At 37.0% G+C, this 24,439-nt stretch overlaps 1 protein-coding gene across 1 annotated transcript in view; it reads left to right on the forward strand.

Moving 5' to 3' along the window:
• The window catches only part of ARHGAP15 (Rho GTPase activating protein 15), a 710,489-nt gene that overhangs the window by 408,225 nt on the left and 277,825 nt on the right, over positions 1 to 24,439 (forward strand). Inside the window, exon 9 of the mRNA XM_049887125.1 lies at positions 5,648 to 5,770. Coding sequence (XP_049743082.1) covers positions 5,648 to 5,770 — 123 coding nt within the window. The remainder of the gene's footprint in view (positions 1 to 5,647; positions 5,771 to 24,439) is intronic.

Consider the following 24,439-nt stretch of genomic DNA (forward strand, 5'->3'; position numbering starts at 1 on the left):
TTACAGTTTCAATAACTCAGCTTCTCACTCTGCAAGTTGGGGGTTGAAATTATGACTTCTGTTTATGTTGAGCTTTTGAAAAAAGAAATATTAACTGACCAGTGGTATATTAAGCCCAAACTTATCTTTTCTGCCTACTCAGATGCAGGGAGTTATGTGTGAAGTTCTGGAAGCTCTAAAAATGCATGCTGGAGAGGGCAAAGCTGTATTTACTACAGCCCCATCAGTTAGCACACATGTATGCCCTGGAAACGAAATTGAATAAACTTCATTTCTTTTTTCAATCAGTTTTCTTTAAAGTGCTCTTGTTTCAGTAACTTGGAAAGTGGTAAAACAAGGTAATTCCAAATACAAGGAGAAGGTCATATTGGAAAATATGACTGAAGAAAATGCAGTACTTTATTATGTAATTTGTGTGATGATTTGAACAGTGTTTTAGGATCTTTGGGGACTAAATCCCTTGCCATGGATTCCGACTCTTAGCAGCTCTGTAGGAGAGAGTAGAACTGCCCCTAGGGTTTCCAAGGCTGTAAATCTTTACAGAAGCAGACTGCCACATCTTTCTCCTGCAGAGCAGCTGATAGGTTCAAACCGCCAACCTGTCTGTTAGCAGCCGAGCACTTAACCACTGAGCTACCAGGATTCCTTCTGGGGACTAACACTGACATAACCTTAGTTTGTCATTATTTTCTGGATCACCAGCTCCTGACACTTCAGTGTGGTGAGATGATTGTACTAAGTAACTGCCATGGGTTTTGCCCTAAACCTCCTCCTGGACTTCAAGTGCTGCTCTTAGCAGCTAACAAAACTGCCCATCTACACCTGATGTTGATCCCTAAGTAAACCCCAACAAATGAAATGGGACTAGAACACTGTAATAGCATTTCTGAAGGGTAATGATTCTGCTTTCTTTCAACAACATTTCTGAAATGTTAGCTCTCCCAGCTTTTCCAAATTTAAAAAAATAATAATAATAATAACATGTAATTGTAACATGGGAATACTGCGAGAACAGCAGTTTGGCAGAAGAAAGGGATGTTTCAAAATAACATCCCCAGCAAGAGAAGTTCTGGCAGATGCTCAATTCTGGATCATATTGTCCAAACCATTGGATTCTGGAAGATTTGGGGTTTTTCTTTTGTGGTTCCCATACCCTTAATAGAATGGTAGTAGATACTCATCGTCCAAACTATGTTGTTTCCCTTGGGAAATAAATATGTAAAGGGCATCCATTTCAATAAACTTTTCTACCTCAAGAGGTGGTTTTAACACCATAATAGCTGTGTCAGGTATAAAACTGTGTTGGGCTAATGCCTGTTCTCATATATAATGATATTTATTGAAGATCAACTTAGAAAGCTCACCGTCATAACTATTCTCTGGTGTGAGCAGCTTTAGCACCAGTTAAATCTCTCAACTGGTTAAGAATGGTGCTTAAAACTAATGCCTTTGGAGTCTGTGCACTGAAGACTTAAATTGTATATTGTTATTCACAATCCTTAGGCTTTGAAAAATATTTTATGCTTCGACTTGGAAAAAAAAAAAGAGAGAGAGAGGAAAACATAAAGGAAATAAAAGTAAATCAAGAACACCTGAAAAAAAAATTGCAGTTCAGGTTAATTGTTCCTGGAGGTGAAAATATGGAGAATTAAGAGTGATTTCTCTAGTCTCCAATATAAATCAGACTAGATGCTTTGGAATTTAAACCCATATCTCATTGGGCTCTTTTCATTTTTGTATAAAAAGTTTAAATGGGAATGGAAAAAAAAAAAACTGCTCATTGGCTTAACATAAATCTTTAAACTGCAGGAAGCTTCACCCTCAAAAACTAGTTGAATCTCTGAGGAAAAAGAAAAGGCTGAATTCTATTTTTCATAAATGATGGATTATTGTACCACACTGTGTATTTTCCAGTAAAGTATCCTTTTATTTGCACTGTGTGATTACAAGTTTCTAAAAGTATGTGTGGGGTCACTTGGGTGCTGTGGGAAAATGCAAGGAACACTGTTCTGTTAAAATCAGTAGTGAAATCAGAAGCAAACTATGTCCAGATTATCATAGGCATGTGTTTAAATTTTGCTTTCCTTAATTGGTTATGTTGTATTTACTTAAAATGAACAATTTGGCAAGTTTTTCTCCCTTGACAACAGAACAGCGTAAACTGTTTTATAAGTTTGGCTGTTAAAATCAGATTTGTAAACACAATATTCAAAGACGTTTACTGATGTTTAAAGGGACCTTGTGATGGACCTTGCTTTATAACCGTGTACTTTTTATGTTTTTATTTTGTATTTATAGCTCTTTCAAGTTATTTGGTCAATAAAAAGTAAGTCATATATTATAGTCATCTATTGGCTTTAACTTCTGCATGACTCCTCTTAGAACAAAACGAGCAGGATGAGTGATGGCAAAGGCCTTATAATTTGACTTGTCATCTGAGGATGATTATTTATGGCATCAGGAAAGGGAAGTTGATGCTCTAGCCTGTCTCCAAGAAAGTCACCATTAGAGGCAACTTTGGAGAGTTTGGTTGTGTTAAAAACTGTGTAATCATATTTAAGACTCTGCTTGTTTCTCAGTATATAAGAAGGAAATAAGATAAAGCACTTAAAAACATATTACCATTTTCTTTGAAAAACCAATGCACCTTACACACATTTCTCACATGTAGAGCCAGATGGTAGTATTGAAAACAATATAATATACATACATATCTCTCTAATTAAGAATACTATCACCAGAGTACCTAGGGCGTTCCAAAAAGATATAACTCACTACATAATTATTTTCATAATTTCGCATTTATAATGAGTGTGTGTGTATTTTAATTTGCAAAGTACTTTCTAATCACATCATTTTAACTAGCTCAAAATGTCAGGGAAAATATCTCCCTTGGCCATGTAATTCTTGGCATTCTGTCTTGAGAAACATCAAAGTTTGGAGGTGAGATCAGAAGTAGAAAATATTACCTTTGGTAACCTTTGAAAACTAAGACTGATTATTCCATATTATTCCAAAGGCAGACTTTAGACAACTAGAACCCAGATCTGTGGGTGTCGACTCTAGCTGTCAGTTGAAGCAGATAATATACAGCTGAGGTGGTCATTACAATGAAAGTTGATAGGATACCATATAAGCACACTGCATTAAGATGCTCAGAATAACTCTTCCAACCAAAAATTTTGGATTAGTTAGTGCCTGATATTCATGGTTGTCTTAGTTACCTAGTGCTTCTGTAACACAAATACCACAAGTTGGTAGCTTTGAAGAACAGAAATTTATTTTCTCACAGTTCTGGAGGCTAAAAGTTCCTGCCAGGATCTGGGCCCTATAGAAGCATTCCTTGTTGGCAGCCCCAGGTATTCCTTGGTTCCTTGATTTGTAGACAGTCGTCACATGGTATCTCTCTTCCTGTGTGTGCGTGTGTGTATGTGTGTGTGTGTGTGTGTGTGTCTATGTCTATTCTGGTCCTTTTATAACTTAGAAGTGATCAGGTTAGAATCCACCCTATACTGATATGATCCCCATCAATCTAACAAAAGAAAAACCTTTACTTCAAAACAGAATCAAATCTATAAGTACAAAGGCCAGGAACTCAAAACATATTTTGGCGGGATGCATTTCAATTCATAACAATTGTCCTGTAAAAGCAGTTTTTACTTCCTTGAATTCCAATAAACCATTGCAATCAGGTTGATTCCAACTCATGGCAACCCCATGTGTTACAGAGTATAAACCATAGGATTTCTTGGCTGTAGCCTACAGAAGCATTTCATAAGCCTTTCTTTCACCATACTTTACCCCCAGTCTTTAGATTAACAGTCTAATAGCTCTTGCTGTTTCTCCAAAACATGACCTGAGGTCAATCCCTTCTCCAGGATCCCTTAATTCTTGTACTTACCTCTAGCGTACATTTTACCAGGCTGTATTAGGATTACTTGGTTACGTGTCCAAACTGCCACAGGCCATATGCATTTTATCTACTACAGTTAAATCCAGTACTGTCATGTATGTAGTAGGTGGTCAGCTTGTGTTTGTTTATGTTTTGGCATGCGGTCCTCTTTTTTATCATCTAATAGCACTTTACATTTGTTCAGCGCGTGGGTAGACCTTCTACCACCAAGGAATGAGAACTAAGCAAGGCCCGTACCTTTTCTAATATAAAGGCAGTGATTCACAACAGGGGGCAGTTTTGCCCTCCAGGGGATATTTGGCAATGTCTAGAGACATTTTTGATTGTCATCTCAGCCTCCCATCTTGCTTACTCAAGTTGGAGATTGCTCTATGGTCAAAGTTGGGGGAGGGAGGGCAAACATGTCTTTCCTTCACTAGTTATAAAAAGGCTTCTCACACTATGGACCAGGCAGATTTGACAGAAAACAGCCTCTATGTACCAAATAAAGTGCCCAAATGCTCACATTCAAACAAATGGATTAAGACAGTGAAGGCCTCCGTCAAGATCCATATTACAGGGTCAGCAGAGCCTACAGTCATTAAAAATAACATCTTAAGTGTGTTTAGACTCTACGATTATTGAGAGCCCAGACTTAAAATATTATGTCCATTGTTGAATCCAAAGCTTTTAGCATGAACCCTGATACTTACTATTCAGCAAATATTTGTTAGGGAATGAATTTGAGACATACTTAACTTTACAGATAAAGCTGAGAATAGGAGATTGATGAAGACATGAAAATTTGATGCAAATTTGTGTTTCACAGTTTCACTTAGAACTAGTAATTACATACCAAGAAAGAAAGGAAGAAGTACCTGCTTTAGAAAAAGAAATAAATTTGGGTTAACAGAAAAAATAAAGATTGACAAAATTATTTGTGTATATACTCAACGGCACCTAACAACAACTGCACCAACACAAACTAAACCGATAGCCATCAAGTAGATTCTGGCTCGTAGGACAGAGTAGAACTGCCCCATATAGTTTCTAAAGAGCGGCATGTGGATTCGAACTGTTGACTTTTTGGTTAGCAGCGAAGCTCTTAACCACTGCGCCACCAGGGCTCCATTTGGGTATATAGAAACTTTGAAAATGCCTGAATTACCTACAACCCATTCCTGTCGAGTGGATTCCCACTCACGGAGATCCCATGTGTGTCTGAGTAGTACTGTGCTCCTTAGGATTTCCAATGGCCGTGGTCTTACAGAGGTAGATCACCAGCCTTTCTTCTGAGGTGCCATTGGATGGATTACCTAGAGGAAATATATAATCATATTTAATAGAAATGAACAATTCTAAAGAGGTTTCTCTCTCTATTTAGCTTATTTTTTTTTCTTTACCCAATCATAATTTTCTGTACAGATATGGATAGGTGTGAATTATCCAGATAAAGGTTATTATGCTTAACATAAGGGAATGAAAATGAAAATAATTTATGAAAATAATTAAAACACATTTTGAATATATGGAGCAGACCGCATTCTCGTTGCACACTAATGTTGCAGGAAAACCAGTACATTTATATAGGCAAATTCACTTGTATGTCCTGTCTAAACAGAAGAGCCTGAGCTATTAATTCAGGTAGTTGCTCCATAAGTACCCTTTTCTATTCATATTTACATAAAGTAATAATCATAAAAGAGAAATTTACTGAAAGCCTGTGACTTTTTTTTTTTTTCTTTTAATCTCCAGTGTTCAGACTGCATCATAGTGCTTCTGATACAAGCGACAAAAACCGAGTTAAAAGCAGATTAAAGAAGTTTATTACCCGGAGACCTTCCCTGAAAACTCTGCAGGAAAAAGGGCTTATTAAAGGTACTGGGCATTTTATACTTTTACTGTAACAGTGATAAATGAATGTGCCTCTGTGTCTATACCTAATCAGCTCTAAAGGAATATTAGGAGATTCTTTTTAGGTTGCTTATTAAATTTTCTGCTTCATAACAGGAAAAAAAAAAAAGTTGCCGAGAAAATTAATCCAGAGAAAATAGAAGAAACATCATGGAATCATTGAGAGAAATACCTAGGCTTGCCCTCTGGAGGTGGGATGTCCTCCTGGCACATTAGATTGACCATGTGTCAATCCAGTTAACGCCTCTTGTCCCAGCCCACTTCATAACAGCAGTCCCTTCACTCTCAAAAGTGTCCAAATTGGATAATAAGTTATCTGACTACCCTAGTTATAGCCTAAAGTAAGTGCTCGAAAGGAAAGTCATGAAAACTTACAAAGATTGAGAGCTGGAGGGCTGAGAGCTCAATCTACACTGAAAAAAGCAAGACTTTTCTAAAATACATCTAAAGTAGAGAATAAAATATTCCAAACCATCCTATTCATCAGAATAGAAAAACACAGACTCTGGGCATTAGGCTGATTGGAATTTAGACTTGGTTCTGCCACTCACTTGTTGTGTTGACATTGAAGAAGTTATGATCTTTCCGAGTCTCAGATTTCTCATCTGTTAAATGAGGGTATTTATATACCCTCTTTTGAGATCATCAAGAGAAATAAATGAGATAAGCTACGTAAAGCATTTAAGAGAGTTTCTGGAACATAAGTAAGTATTCAGTAATGTCCTTTGCTATTAAGTACTATTATTATTTATTATTATTGTCATCAGTATATTATTGTTTTCAGTATAGAATATCAGCTAGATGAGTAAATGGAAGGGTAGATAGAACAGATTTCTACAACTGGAAATCACCTTATAGGTCATAAAATCAAAACATAAAAAGAAAACAAATACATGGAGTCTAACGTTTCACCATTTTTAAATTGTTTCTAACTGATGAGTATCTTCTGAAAATTATATATAAGAAAGGATTTGAAAATGGGATAAGATATACTTCTAACTCTAGGAATAGAATTGAAAGACTGATCTTTGTAGACGTCAAAAGGTGATTTCATATACACTCACTTCTCAGGAAAAGAGCAAAGCAGATCTTAATATTTTCAGCAATATTTAGTATGATAATTATGAAATAGTTTACACTCTGTTTTGACCTATCAGTTTCATTTTGAAGTAGATGAACACATCACAGAAATCAGCAGGCATTCTGAACCTTTCACTGAAGGTGAAATTTTATGAAGCATGGGCACACATATGGCTAATAGAGTGGAAAGTTTTTAGAACATAAGTGATTCAGGGCAGAACTAGTACCTGCTTTCAATCAGTAACCTCTGATTTTTATTCTATGAAGATGTCATTTTTTTGTGCTACAGACAGTATTTGACCTCCTGCAGATTCAACGGCATATAATAATATACTTACACTTTCAGTTCTGCCTTAGAATTCATCCTGTAGATGATCATTTTCTTAGAAAGGATTCAGTTGCATATTACCCGCCATCTTGAAAAATATAAAACCAGATTAGCAGCCCAAACAACCCCAGTATTACATAAAGTCCAAATGTTTCATGACCGTGACAGAATGAAAGAAGTTTTCACTTAGTGGTGGGGTCTGGCTCCAATCAAAATTCTAAAGAATTAAGAACTACAGTGTTCTAGAATTGATCTCAGAAAGCAGCAGAGAAACTGGGTGCCTAAATGCAGCTTTCATACTGATGTAATGGAACCACTGAGCATATTCTGATGCTTACATTTCCTGTCTTAGAGCTCCATTAAATTTTTACCATAGCTGACCAATGAGTCACTATTCATTAGTAGGGCTATGGAAAATCTATGTGAAATTCTGATTTGATAAGCTTCCATTGTTGTATTCAGTGGAATTTTCTTCCAAATACAGATCAAGTTATGCAAATATAGCCGCTTCTTGGACTAGTTTCTGTTTGAACAGTGAACTTTTCTAAGGCTTTTACTGAGGTTTTTTTTTTTTTTTTTTTCAGTAACTGAGGAAAAGGCATTAAACCAATTTTCCAAAGTGCAAGGGCAGTCAAATTTCATACTTTGGTCAATTTTCTTAGATTTAAGGCAGGCAAAAAAATCTGTAAATTTAATCAGTTACGAAAGATAGCATAAAATAGATTAATGATTAAATGGTTAATTCCTCCAAGAAAAAATGACTCAACTCTCACAATGGTTGGAATTATTCAAAGAGAAGAATCTTGGTCTTTAAAATCACTCTGCTGTACATTTTGGCCAAAGAATATGTGTCTTTCAGATCTGGACAACAAGGCTTCCGTTACCAAGGTTCAAGAAAGCTGTTGTTTGGTAGTTGGGGCCTTAACAGTTGTGTTTTCTGAGACCCGTGAGGGGGTCTGTAGGGCCACATAATATTTTTCAAAGTGTTTACTCTTTCATGCAATGTCATAACATGCTGAGGGGGCTAAACTCTGAATTCAGCCAGTCTTTATTGAGCACCCACTATAGGGGAAGAGTGGGCCATGCCTCACTGACTTTGCAATACCCAGCAGAGCAACATCCACAAAGCATTTTATGTGAACACAGAGTTGTCGCATTATCACATGCTCTACTCAGTCACAAACCCTTTCTTCAAAATCTGGTTTTTTTTTGGGGGGGTGGTGCTCACGGAGCCCTGTCCAGTATGTGGTTTTGTTGTCTAGGGCCTAGATCTGGAAACAGTCAAGTTATGAGCTGCATTTTCTTGATTTCTTTAATATGACTAATGAGAAGGGCCTATTATTATACTTAAAAAAAAAAAAGGGACAGCAGATAATTCTGAATGGTCACTGAATGGAAGGAAATCTAAATAGCTCAGGTGGGTGTAGCAATCATTGTGCTGTTGCAGTGGTGGCTTCCAAAAAACCTTCAATTTCCTCAAGTGCATTCACATTTGCCAAGGAAATGGTGAGCTTTTAGAAATATATGAGTTTATTACATTGTGGGTCTCATTGGAAACAAAACTTGAATCAGTTTAATATGTAATTTATGGGCAAGAGGGGACATTTTAGGGGGGTAGGTGTGTTTGTACATATTCTGTACTGCTTTTAGAACTAAAGTAATAGCTCTTTGGCTTTGGCCAGGCTACCTTATGTAATCTTTCAAATAACAGCATTGACGTACAAGAACAGAAAATGTTTGGCAATACAGTTTTTAGAAAAGATAAGTTTCGTTGTTATTGTTTTGTTTTGGGGAGCAACTTGTATTTCCTTATATCAAAATGATAGTCAGAGAGGCTTGTATATTTAGAAAGTAGTTTCTTTTGTCTTAATATGTGCAAAACCATACTGGATAGTATTAATAATAACTGAAATTAATGCTATATTATTTTTTAATCAGTATATGATAAAGTAATCAACCTGGTTAAGGATTAAATAGTACAGGATCGAATGGGAGAAAAACGTAGAACAAAACTCAAATTTTTAAAAAAGCCAGATTTACTGGGTGAGTAGAGACTAGAGGAACCCCCGAGACTATTGCCCTACGATACCCAATAAACTTGGTACTGAAACTGCAACCAGAGGTCACCTTTCAGATAAATAACAGATTGACCTATAAAATAAACAATATTACCCTTGAGGACTGTGCTCTGTTAAAAAATCATCTGTATGAGACCAAATGGTCAACATTTACTCCAGGGCAAAGATGAGAAGGTAAAGGGGAGGGGGCCAGGGAAGCTAGATGAATGGAAACGGAACCACCAGAATGGGAATAATGAGAATGTTGACACGTTGTGAAAAATGTAACCAATATCACTCAACAATACCTATAGAAATTGTTAAATGCAAACCTAATTTGCCATGTAAGCTTTCACCAAAAACACAATAAAATATTGTAATTTTTTTTTTTTTTTAAAGAATAAATTGTAAACTTCAAGAATTTAGGATGGAAAACAGTGCCTTCCCACCTCATCCCAGTTTTGCTTCCTAAGGGGCATCGCTTTGAACTGTTTCTCTTTATAGTTCTTCTGGTAGTTGGCTTCATTTCTTAGGTTATTATTATTTGGTGTGTAGGCTGGCTTGTTTTTGTTAATATTTTCCTTATCATCAATATTGCTATTTCTTGATTTATCTTTCTTAGACATTAACTTAGATTTCTGCTGCCATAGGCATGGATTTGACTCAGTAACATCAAGCCTCATGTACCTGTCCCTTCTCCTCCTTAAGCACATGTGTGCTGATATCACTGTCTCCATTGGCCTTCTCTGCAACTTTCAAAGTACTTAAATCTCCATTTCTCTGTCTCAGTATCTCTTAATGCCTGAATTTGCAAGGTGTCCCCTTCCCCTTTCATCTCTTCCTTTTTTTCTGTTGTAAACTTCAGCTTTACCTTTATTTCTACATTGTCAAAGTTTATACCTTTATTTCTACATTGTCAAAGTTTATATTATTTCACTTGTTTCATGACTTATTTATAGGTTGATTCTAAAAGCTAAAAACCAAAAGAACAGCATTCGTTCTATTATGATTATGCAAGGTTGTTTATTGCAGCATCAAGTATAAGACCTCCTTCTCTGTGCTAACAATATCATGATCCCAGTGCCTCATGATTAAAGTGAAAGGTTATCTTTTCTTTTCCATATGAATGTTGTATTAATAAGTTTATGTTGTTTGAAAACCACAAGCAAATCCTCTATGTATTTTTCATATTTTGACTCTAAATGTAAAAATAATAATCAGCATTTTCTTTATTTTGATCATGTAAATATTTGGAATCTTTGGCCAAGTAATATGCTAAGATTGGATTAACATATTCATGTGTCCAGTGCTATGACTTATGGGTCACACAAAGTGTAAAGTTTTTGTTTTCAAAGCTTATATTCCATCCTTTGCTTACAGTCACGGTCTTTTTTAGTTTGATTCATTTTTAGGTTGCGGATTTCTGGTTTTCTCAACTTTTCCCCAGTGTGTCATTTTTTTCTTGCTTTTTGTGGGTTGGGTGGTTGGTTTTTTTATTCCTTTATGCCATCAAGTTTGTTCATTCTCTCCATTAAACAATCTATTTATTTTAGCCTGATAGCCCCTTCTTTTTCCCCTTGAAGACCTTCTTCCAAAGTCTTTCTATCCTCTTGCTCCAGTTTGGATTGATTGCTTTCCAGGCTTGTCTCTTATCACCCTGTGATTTTTTTTTCACTGTCTTTCTGAGTGTTTCACTGTTTTCTGGGTCCCCTGCCTTCTCTTTCTTTCTCTAATTCCTTCTATTACTATGCAATGACCTCCATTAACTCATTTAGAAAATACAGGTAAATTTCTAATAAGACCTTGAATACCTAAAAACACTTTCATTATGCCCACACACTTGATGGGTAGTTTAGTTGGGCATAAAATTCCATTGTCTCTAGAATATAGTGTTACAAGTACCATTCTTATTCTTGTTACTTTGAATTTTTTCTCTTTAAATCATTAAGGTTTTTTGTCTTTATTTTGAGATTCTGTATCAAGATAATGTGTATAATTGACAGTATTTTTTTTTTTAATTTATTCTGCTTGGCACTCAATTTGAAGATTCTATCCAGCTCTGGAATTTTTTTTCTCTTTGTTATTGTGGTGATAAATTTCTACCACCTGTTTTCTCTGTTTCCTTCTTTGGAATTCCTGTTATGTGGATATTAGATCATTTGGATTGACTCTTTCAATCAATCTTATTTTTTCTCATATTCTGAAATACTTTAATTTTATCCCTCAATTTTTATATTAATTCATTTTAACTTTAGCAGTCATATTTTTAGTTTTCTAGACTTCTTTGTAATTACCTGTTTGTTTTTATCACATACCTCACTGTCTCACATCCCTTGAGGGCAAAAACTTTTTTGATCCTGTATTCCCATACCTATAAATATTTATTCCCACTATATAAATATTTATTGATTAGATAAATGGGAAAAAATAGACATCTTCTCTAATTTATCTGAGGATGTAAATTAGAATTTTGTTTTTGTTGTTTTTGGTTTTGTTTTTACCTTTAACTTTTTATTTTACAATATTCTCTTCTGTTCCTTGAATCGTGAGCTTCATCTAGGGTCTTTTCCTTTGGTTTATTTACGTCTGTCTTAAGCTGGGTTCTCTAGAGAAGCAAAACCACTGAAGAGTATAAATAGAGAAAGAGAGAGAGAGGTTTATATCAAGGAAATGACTCACATGGTTGTAAAGGCTGGAACATCCCAAGTCTGTGGGTCAGGATAGAGGTTTCTCCTGACGCATGAACCCAAAATTGGTAGGTTGGAGAATAGAGCTCTTGCTCCCAGCCTGTAAAGATCAATGAATTCCAGAGATTAGCAGCAAGACCGCAGGTAAGCTGCTAGCTCAAATTCCAAGAACCGGAGGTCAGATGAACAGGAGCCAGCTGCAGGATCCAGAATGAGCAAAAGCCCCCAAGCCTTGCCAGAATATCCCCTTATATTCAGTGCAGCCCACACACCCAAGGAAACTCCCTTTCAACTGATTGGCTACTCACAGCAGATTTCATCATGGAGGTGATCACATAATAACAAATCTCATCACGAAAGTGATCACACCATCATACAGCTATCAAACCACTGATACACAACCTTAACCATCACAATGTCATTCTATTTCTCATGCAGTAGAGACTTTGCTGAAATGTCTGGTGGCCCTTGTTGTCCATTCTTTTTAAAGAATGAGGCACCACCACAGATACTGTCTAGAGCTCTGTAAATATGGGCAGACTTTGTCAATGGTATGGTTTGCTTTAGGATGATGATCTGTCAGGAGTTCCCCCAGCTAACTCAAATATCATATATTTCTAAAAGATGCAGAATGTTTTATATACTTTTGTTAAACTATATTGGTATTTATAGATTGATTATTTATAATGATATGAAAATTTTCAACTCCATTTTACAGTTAAGAAAATTCAGTAAAAAATGTTTCCATGTATTTAAAATACAGCACCATTAGAATTTGACCAAGACAGTCTTAAACCTGAATTCTGATGTTTTCCAGAAAACTAACTTAATATCTGGCTATTGGTTTCCTCATCTATGAAACTTATATCACAAAATTATTTTGCAGATTAAATAAGACAGCATATGGAAAAATCTTCATAATGCATGGCTTATTTTAGCCCTTAAGCAACCATTTTCTTTCTTCCTTCCTTCTTTATATTATCATTCTTTCTTAAATTCATTCTTTCTTTATTCCTCTTTCCTTTCTTTCTTAAGTTTATGAAGCAAATTATGGTTAAGGTGGCCCTAGGTACCAATTCTCCCTAATATTTATTGAAACTTTGAAAAATCAATTTAGGCAACTATCAAGGAAAGGCATTTCTAAGTAGCTTAGTTTGAGAAAAGTACATCAGAAATTTGGAGTTGGCTTATGTTTCTCTTTTTGGTAATTTTTATCATGGTACTCTTTATACATAAATAGACATGAGCTTTTCTTTCCTAACTATGCCCATCTGCATGTTGTTGTTGTTTTTGGATAGCTGCTATTGAGTTGGTTCCAACTCATAGCAACCCTACGCACAACAGAACAAAACACTGCCAGGTCCTGCCCCATCCTTACAATCGTTGTTATGCTTGACCTCATTGTAGCAGCCACTTTGTCAATCCACCTCATTGAGGGTCTTCCTCTTTTCCACTGACCCTGAACTCTGCCAAGCATGATGTCCTTCTCCAGGGACTGATCCCTCCTGACAACATGTCCAAAGTATGTAAGACGCAGTCTCAACATCCTTGCTTCTAAGGAGCATTCTGATTGTACTTCTTCCAATACAGATTTGTTCGTTCTTTTGGCAGTCCATGATATATTCAATATTCTTCCCCAACACCACAATTCAAAGGTGTCAACTCTTCTTCAGTCTTCCTTATTCATTGTCCAGCTTTTACATCATGTGATGTGATTGAAAATACCATGGCTTGGGTCAGGCGCACCTTAGTCTCCAGGGTGACAGGTTTGCTCTTCAACACTTTGAAGAGGTCCTTTGCTGCAGATTTGCCCAATGCAATGCGTCTTTTGATTTCTGGGCTGCTGCTTCCATGGCTGTTGATTGTGGATCCAAGTAAAATGAAATCCTTGACAACTTCAACCTTTTTCCATTTATCATGATGTTGCTCACTGGTCCACTTGTGAGGATTTTTATTTTCTTTATGTTGAGGTGCAATCCATAATGAAGGCTGTGGTCTTTGATTTTCATTAGTAAGTGCTTCAAGCCCTCTTCACTTTCAGCAGGCAAGGTTGTGTCATCTGCATAACACAGGTTGTTAATGAGTCTTCCTCCAATCTTGATGCCCCATTCTTCTTCATATAGTCCAGCTTCTTGTATTATTTGTTCAGCATACAGATTAAATAGGTGTGGTGAAAGAATACAACCCTGACGCACACCTTTCCTGACTTGAAACCAATCAGTATCCCCTTGTTCTGTCTGAACAACTGCCTCTTGATCTATGTAAAGGTTCCTCATGAGCACAGTTAAGTGTTCTGGAATTCCCATTCTTCCCAGTGTTATCCATAGTTTGTTATGATCCACACAGTCAAATGCCTTTGCATAATCAATAAAACACAGGTAAACATCCTTCTGGTATTCTCTGCTTTCAGCCAGGATCCATCTGACATCAGCAATGATATCCCTGGTTCCACGTCCTCTTCTGAAACCGGCTGAAATTTCTGGCAGTTCCCTGTCGATATACTGCTACAGCCGTTTCTGAATGATCTTCCGCAAAATTTTGCTTGTGTGTAATATTAATGATATTGTTCTATAATTTATACATTTGGTTGGATCACCCTTCTTGGGAATAGGCATAAATATGGATCTCTTCCAATCAGTTGGCCAAGAAGCTGTCTTCCATATTTCTTGGCATAGATGAGTGAGCACCTCCAGTGCTGCATCTGTTTGATGAAACATCTCAATTGATATTCCATCAATTCCTGGAGCCTTGTTTTTTGCCAATGGCTTCAGAGCAGCTTGGACTTCTTCCTTCAGTACCATCAGTTCCTGATCATATGCCACCTCTTGAAATGGTTGAATATCGACTAATTCTTTTTGGTATAATGACTCTGAGTATTCCTTCCATCTTCTTTTGATGCTTCCTGCATCATTTAATATTTTCCCCATGGAATTCTTCACTATTGCAACTCGAGGCTTGAATATTTTCTTCAGTTCTTTCAGCTTGAGAAACACCGAGCGTGTTCTTCCCTTTGGGTTTTCCATCTCCAGTTCTTTGGGCATGTCATTATAATACTTTATTTTGTCTTCTCAAGAGGCCCTTTGAAATCTTCTGTTCAGTTCTTTTACTTCATGAGTTCTTCCTTTTGCTTTAGCTGCTCGACGCTGAAGAGCAAGTTTCAGAGTCTCTGCTGACATCCACGTTGGTCTTTGCTTTCTTTCCTACCTTTTCAGTGACCTCTTGCTTTCTTCATGGATGATGTCCTTGATGTCATTCCACAACTTGTCTGGTCTTCGGCCACTAGTGTTCAATGCCTCAAATCTATTCTTGAGATGGTCTCTAAATTCAGGTGGGATATACTCAAGGTCATATTTTGGTTCTCATGGACTTGCTCTGCTTTTTTTCAGTTTTTAGCTTGAACTTGCATATGAGCAATTGATGGTCTGTTCCACAGTCGGCCCCGGGCCTTGTTCTGACTGATGATATTGAGCTTTTCCATCGTCTCTTTCTACAGATGTAGTCAATTTGATTTCTGTGTGTTCTGTCTGGTGAGGTCCATGTGTATAGTTGTCGTTTATGTTGGTGAAATAAGGTATTTGCAATGAAGAAGTCATTGGTCTTGCAAAATTCTATCATTTGATCTCCGGCATTGTTTCTGTCACCAAGGCCATATTTTCCAACGACTGATCCTTCTTCTTTATTTCCAACTTTTGCATTCCAATCGCCAGTAATTATCAATGCATCTTGAGTGCATGATCGATCAATTTCAGACTGTAGCAGCTGATAAAAATCTTCTATTTCTTCATCTTTGGCCCTGGTGGTTGGTGCATAAATTTGAATAATAATCGTATTAACTGATCTTCCTTGTAAAAAAAAAAAAAAAAATTTTTTTTTTTTTTTTTTTTCCTTGTAGGCGTATGGATATCATACTATCACTGACAGCATTGTACTTCAGGATGGATCTTGAAACGTTCTTTTTTGATGATGAATGCAACACCATTCCTCTTCGAGTTGTCATTCCCAGCATGGTAGACTATATGATTGTCTGATTCAAAATGGCCAATACCAGTGCATTTCAGCCCACTAATGCCTAGGATATTGATGTTTATGCATTCCATTTCATTTTTGATGATTTCCAATTTTCCTAGATTCATACTTCGTACATTCCAGGTTCCAATTATTAATGGATGTTTGCAGCTGTTTCTTCTCATTTCGAGTTGTGCCACATCAACAAGTGAAGGTCCCAAAAGCTTTACTCCATCCATGTCATTAAGGTCGACTCTACTCTGAGGAGGCAGCTTTTCCCCAGTCATCTTTTGAGTGCCTTCCAACCTGGGGGGCTCCTTTTCCAGCACTAGATCAGACAGTGTTCTGCTGCTATTCATAAGGTTTTCACTGGCTAATGCTTTTCAGAAGTAGACTGCCGGGTCCTTCTTCCTAGTCTGTCTTAGTCTGGAAGCTCAGCTGAAACCTGTCCTCCATGGGTGACCCTACTGGTATCTGGATACCGGTGGCATAGCTTCCAGCATCACAGCAACACACAAGCCCCCACAGTACAACAAACTGACAGACACGTGAGGGCCCATTTGCGTGGTGTCATATAATTGGTGGAACATTTAAGTAATTAACCACACAGACACAACTAATTGCTTGAGGCTTCCTTCATGTGAGAAAATAGTGTCTTTCAAATAATAATACTTTTGTAAAACATGCCAAATATATTAAAAACCAAATAAAGACTTGCCATTCAAATTGTTTATGAATGTCAGGATCATTGAGTGAAGAGGAAATTATTTTCTAAATAATTTGTTAGAATTGATGTATGCCAGAGTGACCTATTTGTCACATTATTAATTTAACAAAATATATACAAACAACACTGCAATACAGCTTTGAGCAGTGACATGCCAAATTTGCCTCTTTATCAGTGATAGTCTGAGAATAATTCCATGTAAATTTATATACTAGGGCATGGTTCTATCATGGTTTGGGCCTGAAATACTCTCACAACTTCCACAATATGCATTAATGTGCTTAAAAAATATCTTGTAAATCTTCTTTTCTTTGAACGACTTTATAGTTCATAATTGAACTGTGATCCTTACATGTGAGCTTATGTCATGATTTAATATTAGCCAAAATTAATAGCCAACCTTAAGCTTCTTTATCCTGGCCTACAAGCTTCCTGGTTCCTTTGCATTGATAGTTCCCAGGCAGTTTCTTTTATTTAAAGGCTCTTGGGAGCAAATGTGTTGATAATAGACTACCACATAGCTAGATTTTGTTCAATAATAAAATACAGGTCACCATGAGGGATGGAGAAATGGTGGGAAAAAAGTGCACCTGGGTAGCAGGTTAAGCCCATGTCTTTTAAAAGCCTGTTATCCAGGGAGGAAATGATCCTGATCTTATGAGATATTAAAAACAGAATAACTGGAGCAATAAGAGAAAATGAGGTCTAGATATGGGAACAAGTTAGGTAAGGGGGAAAAGAATAAGCCAAAATAATAAGTTGTTTTCTCTGCGGTTCAGGAACTTAATTTCTTATGGGGAGACCTTTCTACACAGATGTTAGAATGCAGTATTATTTGTGATGATTCCTGAAATATGTTTGATTTTTAGTATCTACAAAATAGTTATTGGTAAGTTCTTGGTATAAGCTACTACATTTTGTATATTAGCAAATAACAATAGTAATTCCCCTTAGTATTCCTTTAGATGGCACTTCTTTCACTTTGAGTCAAGTTCTGAGTATCTTTCACCCTTATTTTAGAACAGGAAATTACAGATGATATTAGGCTTTAGCCTTAAAACTGACTGGGTGCCTAGTAATAGCCATGTTAAGTGCTGTGAATATAAATATGAATAAAGCCCAGTTGATTCAAAATCAGCCTGTTGGCATTTTGTTTTTAGCCAATGGCTTCTGAAACCCGTATTAGTACTTGTCCTGGCAGTAAATTCTGGTTATATTCATTGCACAGACTATCTACCCTTAAACGACTGCCCAGAGCCCTGGCATACTCGAAGGGGTTGATCTAATCCTGGTGGCAATTATAAATATTGTATTTAAGCCTTCCAGTTAGAGGGCCAACAAGTTTCCATAAAGTAAGAAGAAATAGCACATGGCACCAATAAGGAAACTAACTGGTAGTAGCAGTCTTTGTTTCGTAATGTGAATATATACCATGTTTTCAGGATACCCTGTGCTCCTACTGGAGCTCTGCTAGTGGAGTGGTTAAGAGCTCGGCTGCTAACAAAAAGGTTAGCAGTTCAAACCCACCAGCCACTCCTTGGAGACCCTATGGGGTAGTGCTACTCTGTCCTATAGGGTCTCTATGAGTTGGAATCCATTCGACCACAAGGGGCTTTGCGGGTGCTCCTACTCAAACTCTGTATGTATGTAGAAAAAACAAAAACACCTCCCCTTCCACCCCCAACAATGAACCAGCCAAAGTTTCTGTGTTCTCTGAAGCATAGCCTCAATTAGTTGCAGATGACCTAAAAAAAAAAAAAAAAAACAGTCTAACTTCACATTTCCTTCTTATATCGGAAGGCTGCTGCCCTCTAGAGAGGTGGTCTATGACCGCTTCAATCCTCTAATCACATCCTAAATCTTTCCTCTGTGAAACCACCTAAAGAGAAGAAAAAGATGCAGAGCCCTTGTCAGTGTTCAAAAGAATCCCCTTTTTTCAAAGGTTAGCATTTATTATTGATATCCTGCTGTTCTCCAGCAGGTGTTCTTGCACCACATAGTTCCCTCATGGCTCCTAAACCTGGCTTCATAGGCACTGGAAGATTCTTCAGGTTAGTTCTTGTAAGCTTTTCAGGGCCTCCTCAGACCCTATGAGCAGCAGAGAAAGCCAGTGCTGGCTACTCGCTTTCTCCTTTGTAATTTTGATAATTCTGTTGCTCACACAAAGTGCTAGGTGGTGATTTCAGTTTGTGGTGAGGCAGATAACTGAGAAAAAGAAAACAGCTTCATCCTAACATGGAAATTGGATAATTTGAACAAATGTAAGAACAAATGTTTCAAATACAATGAGATAGTTGAATTTCCCATTGTGTTCAAAAAAGGAAACTCCTCATGGTGTCCCTCATGGTGGGCCGTGTGTTTTTAGAGTCTACATTATGTGCATCTTGAGCATGTCCCTAAAGATAGTACATATTGGAGCTCTCACAACCAGAATCACCTTGTCCGGGTCCCCATTTAGTGGATATTTTAGATTACCAGAAGCAAAGGAAATATTAGTTTCAACAATTAATTTTGACATATTCCAAGATTGAGATAGTTTCTTTTTTATTTCCTTTAACATCACTGACAATTTGGCCTACAAGTTTTTTCCCCCATATATATGTCTTTTACAAACAAACGATATTCTATATATTTCCAAGATAAAGAAAAAAAGAACTTGTATCCTTTTTTTTGGAGGTCCAAATTTTGTTCAGTATAAAAATTATCTGTCTACATAAGGAAACGCTCACAATCATTAGCCATTAGAGAAATGCAAATCAAAACCACAATGAGGTTCCATCTTACTCCAAGGCTGGCATTAATCCAAAAAACACAAAATAATAAATGTTGGAGAGGGTGTGGAGAGACTGGAACACTTATGCACTGCTGGTGGGAATGTAAAATTGTACAACCACTTTGGAAATCCATTTGTCACTTCCTTAAAAAACTAGAAATAGAATTACCATAAGATCCAGCAATCCCACTCCTTGGAATATATCCTAGAGAAATAAGAGCCTTTACACGGACAGATATATGCACACCCATGTTTATTGCAGCACTGTTTACAATAGCAAAAAGATGGAAGCAACCAAGGTGCCCATCAATGGATGAATGGATAAATAAATTATGGTATATTTACGCAATGGAGTACTACACATCGATAAAGATCAGTGATGAATCTGTGAAACATTTCATAACATGGAGGAATCTGGAAGGCATTATGCTGAGTGAAATTAGTCAGTTGCAAAAGGACAAATGTTGTATAAGACCACTATTTTAAGAACTCGAAAAATAGTTTAAATGGAGAAGAAAATATTCTTTGATGATTTTGAGAGTGGGGAGGGAGGGACGGAGAGGAGTTTTCACTAATTAGATAGTAGATACGAACTACTTTAGGTGAAGGGAAAGACAACACACAACACAGGAGAGATCAGCATGACTGGACTAAACCAAAAGCAGTTTCCTGAATAAACTGAACGCTTCGAAGGCCAGCGTAGCAGGAGTGGGTGGTTGGGGGACCATGGTCTCAGGGGACATCTAAGTCAATTGGCATAATAAAATCTATCAAGAAAACATTCTACATCCCACTTTGGAGAGTGGCATCTGGGGTCTTAAGCGCTAGCAAGCGGCTATCTAAGATTCATCAACTGGTCTCAACACACCTGGGGCAAAGGAGAATGAAGAACACCAAAGACAAGGTAATTATGAGCCCAAGAGACAGAAAGGGCCACAGAAACCAGAGAGTACATCAGCCTAAAACCAAAAGAACTAGATGGTGCCTGGCTACAACCGATTACTGCTCTTACAGGAAACACAGCAGAGAACCCCTGAGGGATCAGGAGAGCAGTGGGATGCAGATTCCAAATTCTCGTAAAAGACCAGACTTAATGATCTGAGACTAGAAGAACCCCAGAGGTCATGGTCCCCAGACCTTCTGTTAGCCCAAGACAGGAACCATTCCCAAAGCCAACTTTTCAGACAGGGATTGGACTGGACTATGGGATAGAAAATGATACTGGTGAAGAACGAGTGTCTTGGATCAAGTAGACACATGAGACTATGTGGGCAGCTCTTGTCTAGAGGGGAGATGAAAGGGCAGAGAGGGTCAGAAGCTGGCTGAATGGACACGAAAATAGTGGAGTGTGCTGTTTCAATAGGGGGCGAGCAAATAGCAAGGTGTGTATAAATTTTTGTATGAGAGACTGACTTGATTTCTAAACTTTCACTTAAAGCATAATAAATTTTTTTTTTTTAATTATCTGTCTTTTGACTTGTTACTGTACCTAACTAGTAACACTGCAGATTAACCAGCCTCCATAAAATTTAGTCATCAGGAAAATAACTTCATGTTGCAAAAGTGCTATTCTTGCATTTTCTATTTTTCTCTGTGGGAAGGATACAAAGGGACATATCAGAATTTGGATAATCATAATTGGTGATCTGTCAGGGTTAGTCAAACTGTAATATGGAGAGGTATATCTTCCAGCTTTTCTTTGAAATTGACTATATTGCTCTAAGGGTGTCTTATCAAAGCATTTTCTGGGGCAACAGATCTGAAAACATAAAGTTTATGTAGCATTGCTCCTCCTTAGATATTTTCCTTTAATATGTTATTTCCTTTTGAAGATTAAAAAAAGTACATAAAAGAGTTCAGGGAATAGGCAACTATATGTCATAAACACCCTTTACTCCCCCTCAGCCAGGGTCCCCATCCCCCATCATTTGAAAATTATTTGATTGAAGTGTTGACTGCCTTGATCTTGTTTTGAATACTCCTCCTTCTGCATTGTCTTCTCTCTCTGGGAGGCAACCACCCTGTCATGGAGTCATTCCTGGAAGGGGAAGAAGTATTTCTAGCAACCATATTTTCCAAACACAAAATGGAGACACATGGCCTGACAATGACATAATATTTGAAGTTGGGACTGTGCTCAAAGATCCAGAACATATGGTTGAAAGAATTTTCTTATAAAAAGCATCTACCGAGACACTTTCTAGATTCTTATTCACAAAAGGCATGTTCCCCAATCCCTCTTATTCTCATTAAAAAGCATTACCCACAAATCGGGTGACTGACTATTTTTCCCTCAAATGTGTTTCTTTCTTTGCCAGCACGAGAACCACCCTGTTGACTAGAAAGTTAAATGCACAGCCATCAAGGAAGCAATGCAAACCAGACTGCCAAACATATTATGAATATATTGCTCGTCTTAAAAATGCTAGTTGGTTTTTCATACTGGAGTATTGACTAACTGTCTGTGTTTGATGTATGGTTTACCAGCCTGATGTCGACTTATGGTTAGAGCTTAACTTGTTAGTTCTGCTTTTGCAGCCAATTCAGAATAACTACAGATGCCTCGAGATATTAAAATTGACTGCTCAAATGGACTCAGTGTGGGAGTTTCATTGGTTTTAAATTGATAACAGCTGAAAAGAGTGAATGATTAAAGTGTACATGGGCATAGGACACAGCTCTCTCATAGGAACTCTTGTGAACAGACTCCCTTAGTGTGGGAATTTTTCTCTTTTTTTTTTTTCTATCATAGTTACTGCTAAGCAATCTTGGGTTAAATTTTTAAAAATTACACAAGAATATTCAGGAGCCTAGAGAAGAAATAATTTCAGAGAAACTGAAATAAATTTTGATGAAGTGGGTTTCTGTTCTGTAGGGAACATTTAAAGTTAAGTAGCATTCCATAAGGTGGTAATTGTGTCTATTTCCCAGGCATTTGAGTTAAATAAGCTGTATAGGAAGTATAAACTGTCATAATAGAAGGGGTGGAGTGTTGTGTACATCTCTTACTTCAACTCATAAAAGCCGAAGCTCCGAGGTACCTTATCACAGTTAAGTCAAACAAAGCTTCTTTTTTGCTTTCTTATTCTCCTGGGAACAGTTATTATTGTTTTCATTATTTAAAAAGATACTCTGCATACATCCTTCTAATACAGGGAAAAAGGACACATACCAAAAAGGAAAACTTTTCTCCCTCACCTCAAATCAGCAATACTTATAAGAAAAAAAGTTTCATGAAAATGTACTTTCACAATTTAATAGTAGCTTAGGAAGAAAGCCCACTAAAGAAAAGAATTCAGAGAAATTTAAAGAAGTTTATTTAAAAAAAGAAATATCTGTCTAATGCATGCCTTCTTTAACTTCTATTTTTCCAGTAGTTCAGTGCCCTGACTCTACAATGCTACAGCCTAACTTCATTCTATTTTCAATTGTCTTTGGTATTTTATCTTGGCATTCTAATAAAAATATGGTGAGGGCCTCATACAGATGAAAGAAGCCCTCATGGTGCAGTGGTTAAAGTGCTCGGCTGCGAAGCAAAAGGTGGATGGTTTGAACCCACTAGCTGCTCCGTGGGAGAAAGATGTAACAGTCTGTTTCAGTAAAGATTATATCTTTCCAAACCCTATGGGACAGTTCTATTCTGACCTATGGGTTTGCTGTAAATAGGAATTCAACTCAACGGCAACAGATTTTCTTGGTATATAGATGACTGAAAGAGAGCATCAATCTATAATAATAAAATTAAGTTGGGATTAGTTGAGAATATATACAGGTATCCCCCCACTTTTCGAAAATTCGCTTTTACGAAAGACCTACATTAGTACCTGTTTTCGATAACCGAAAGACGTCCGAATAGGATTTTCACTTTTACGAAAAAAAGGTGAAAAGTGGAAATAGTGTTCAGCATTTGTTTTGCAGCAAGCCCGTAAAGAGGCAGCACGTACCCCTAGCAGCGAGAGTGGTGTTGGCAAGCACCTTCCCAGGAACTACACTCAGCTTCTTAGCATCAAGCCGACATAGCTTTGAACTGTGTCTGTGAGCATCTGTGCTTTATCGTGATTTTTGTGCACCGTTAGCAAGATGTATCTTAAGGTATCAGAAAAGCCTAAGAGAGCTCGTAAGAGTTTTATGTGTTATTTGGTAGGTTATTTTTTGGATTTGGGAACACGCAAAAATTTTTCCCATAGAAATTAATGGTAATTGCGCCTTTATGCCATTTCGGCTTATGAAAGATTTCACAGGAACGCTCTACTTTCAGATTCTCAAGGACAACCAGTAAAGCCAAATATTATGTATTCTTTTAGTGTATTTGTTTGAAAACAAAAGCTGAAATATTCTACCCAGGTAGCACATCCCAAGCATGTAGCAAAATATTAACCTAGTGTTAATTACAATTAATGTAATAATAGTGAATATTTCATAATAACATCAGTGGAGAATGGTAAAGGTACATATGCTCACATGTGTAAGATAATCAAATTATTAACAGTGCTTTAATTTAAAAAAAAAAGGCATGAATGTTCTGTTCAATGTTTACAAGAAAAAATGTTAAATATTTACTGCTCAAATTTTGTCCAAAAGCATAACTTGTGAACCTTGTAAAAATGCCTTCCTGAGATAGTTAGAGCCACTGAATCAAATTTTGTAACGGGATAGATAGCTTGTGCAGATAGCCATGTACAAGGATTGACATTCCCATAAGATGTAATTCCTCTAGAAATGTAGAGCAAAAGAGAAACTTTCGTTCTTTTTCAGCGGTTGTTAAGTTCCAGTTTTTTAATGATTTTCTTATCTATCCGCTTTAGAGAGGAGGAAGATTTTAGAGGATATGTCATCCAAGTTAAACACATATGAGGGCCATTAACTTGAATATATCACTCCTAACATGTCCCTTTGAACTTGGAACTCAAACTCATAGGAAGAAAAGAAAAGATGGGGCCGGAAAAGTACTGGCCTCAGTTAACCTCACAATGAAT

This window comes from Elephas maximus, chromosome 6 (genome assembly GCF_024166365.1).
Source record: "Elephas maximus indicus isolate mEleMax1 chromosome 6, mEleMax1 primary haplotype, whole genome shotgun sequence".
Lineage (NCBI taxonomy): Eukaryota > Metazoa > Chordata > Mammalia > Proboscidea > Elephantidae > Elephas > Elephas maximus.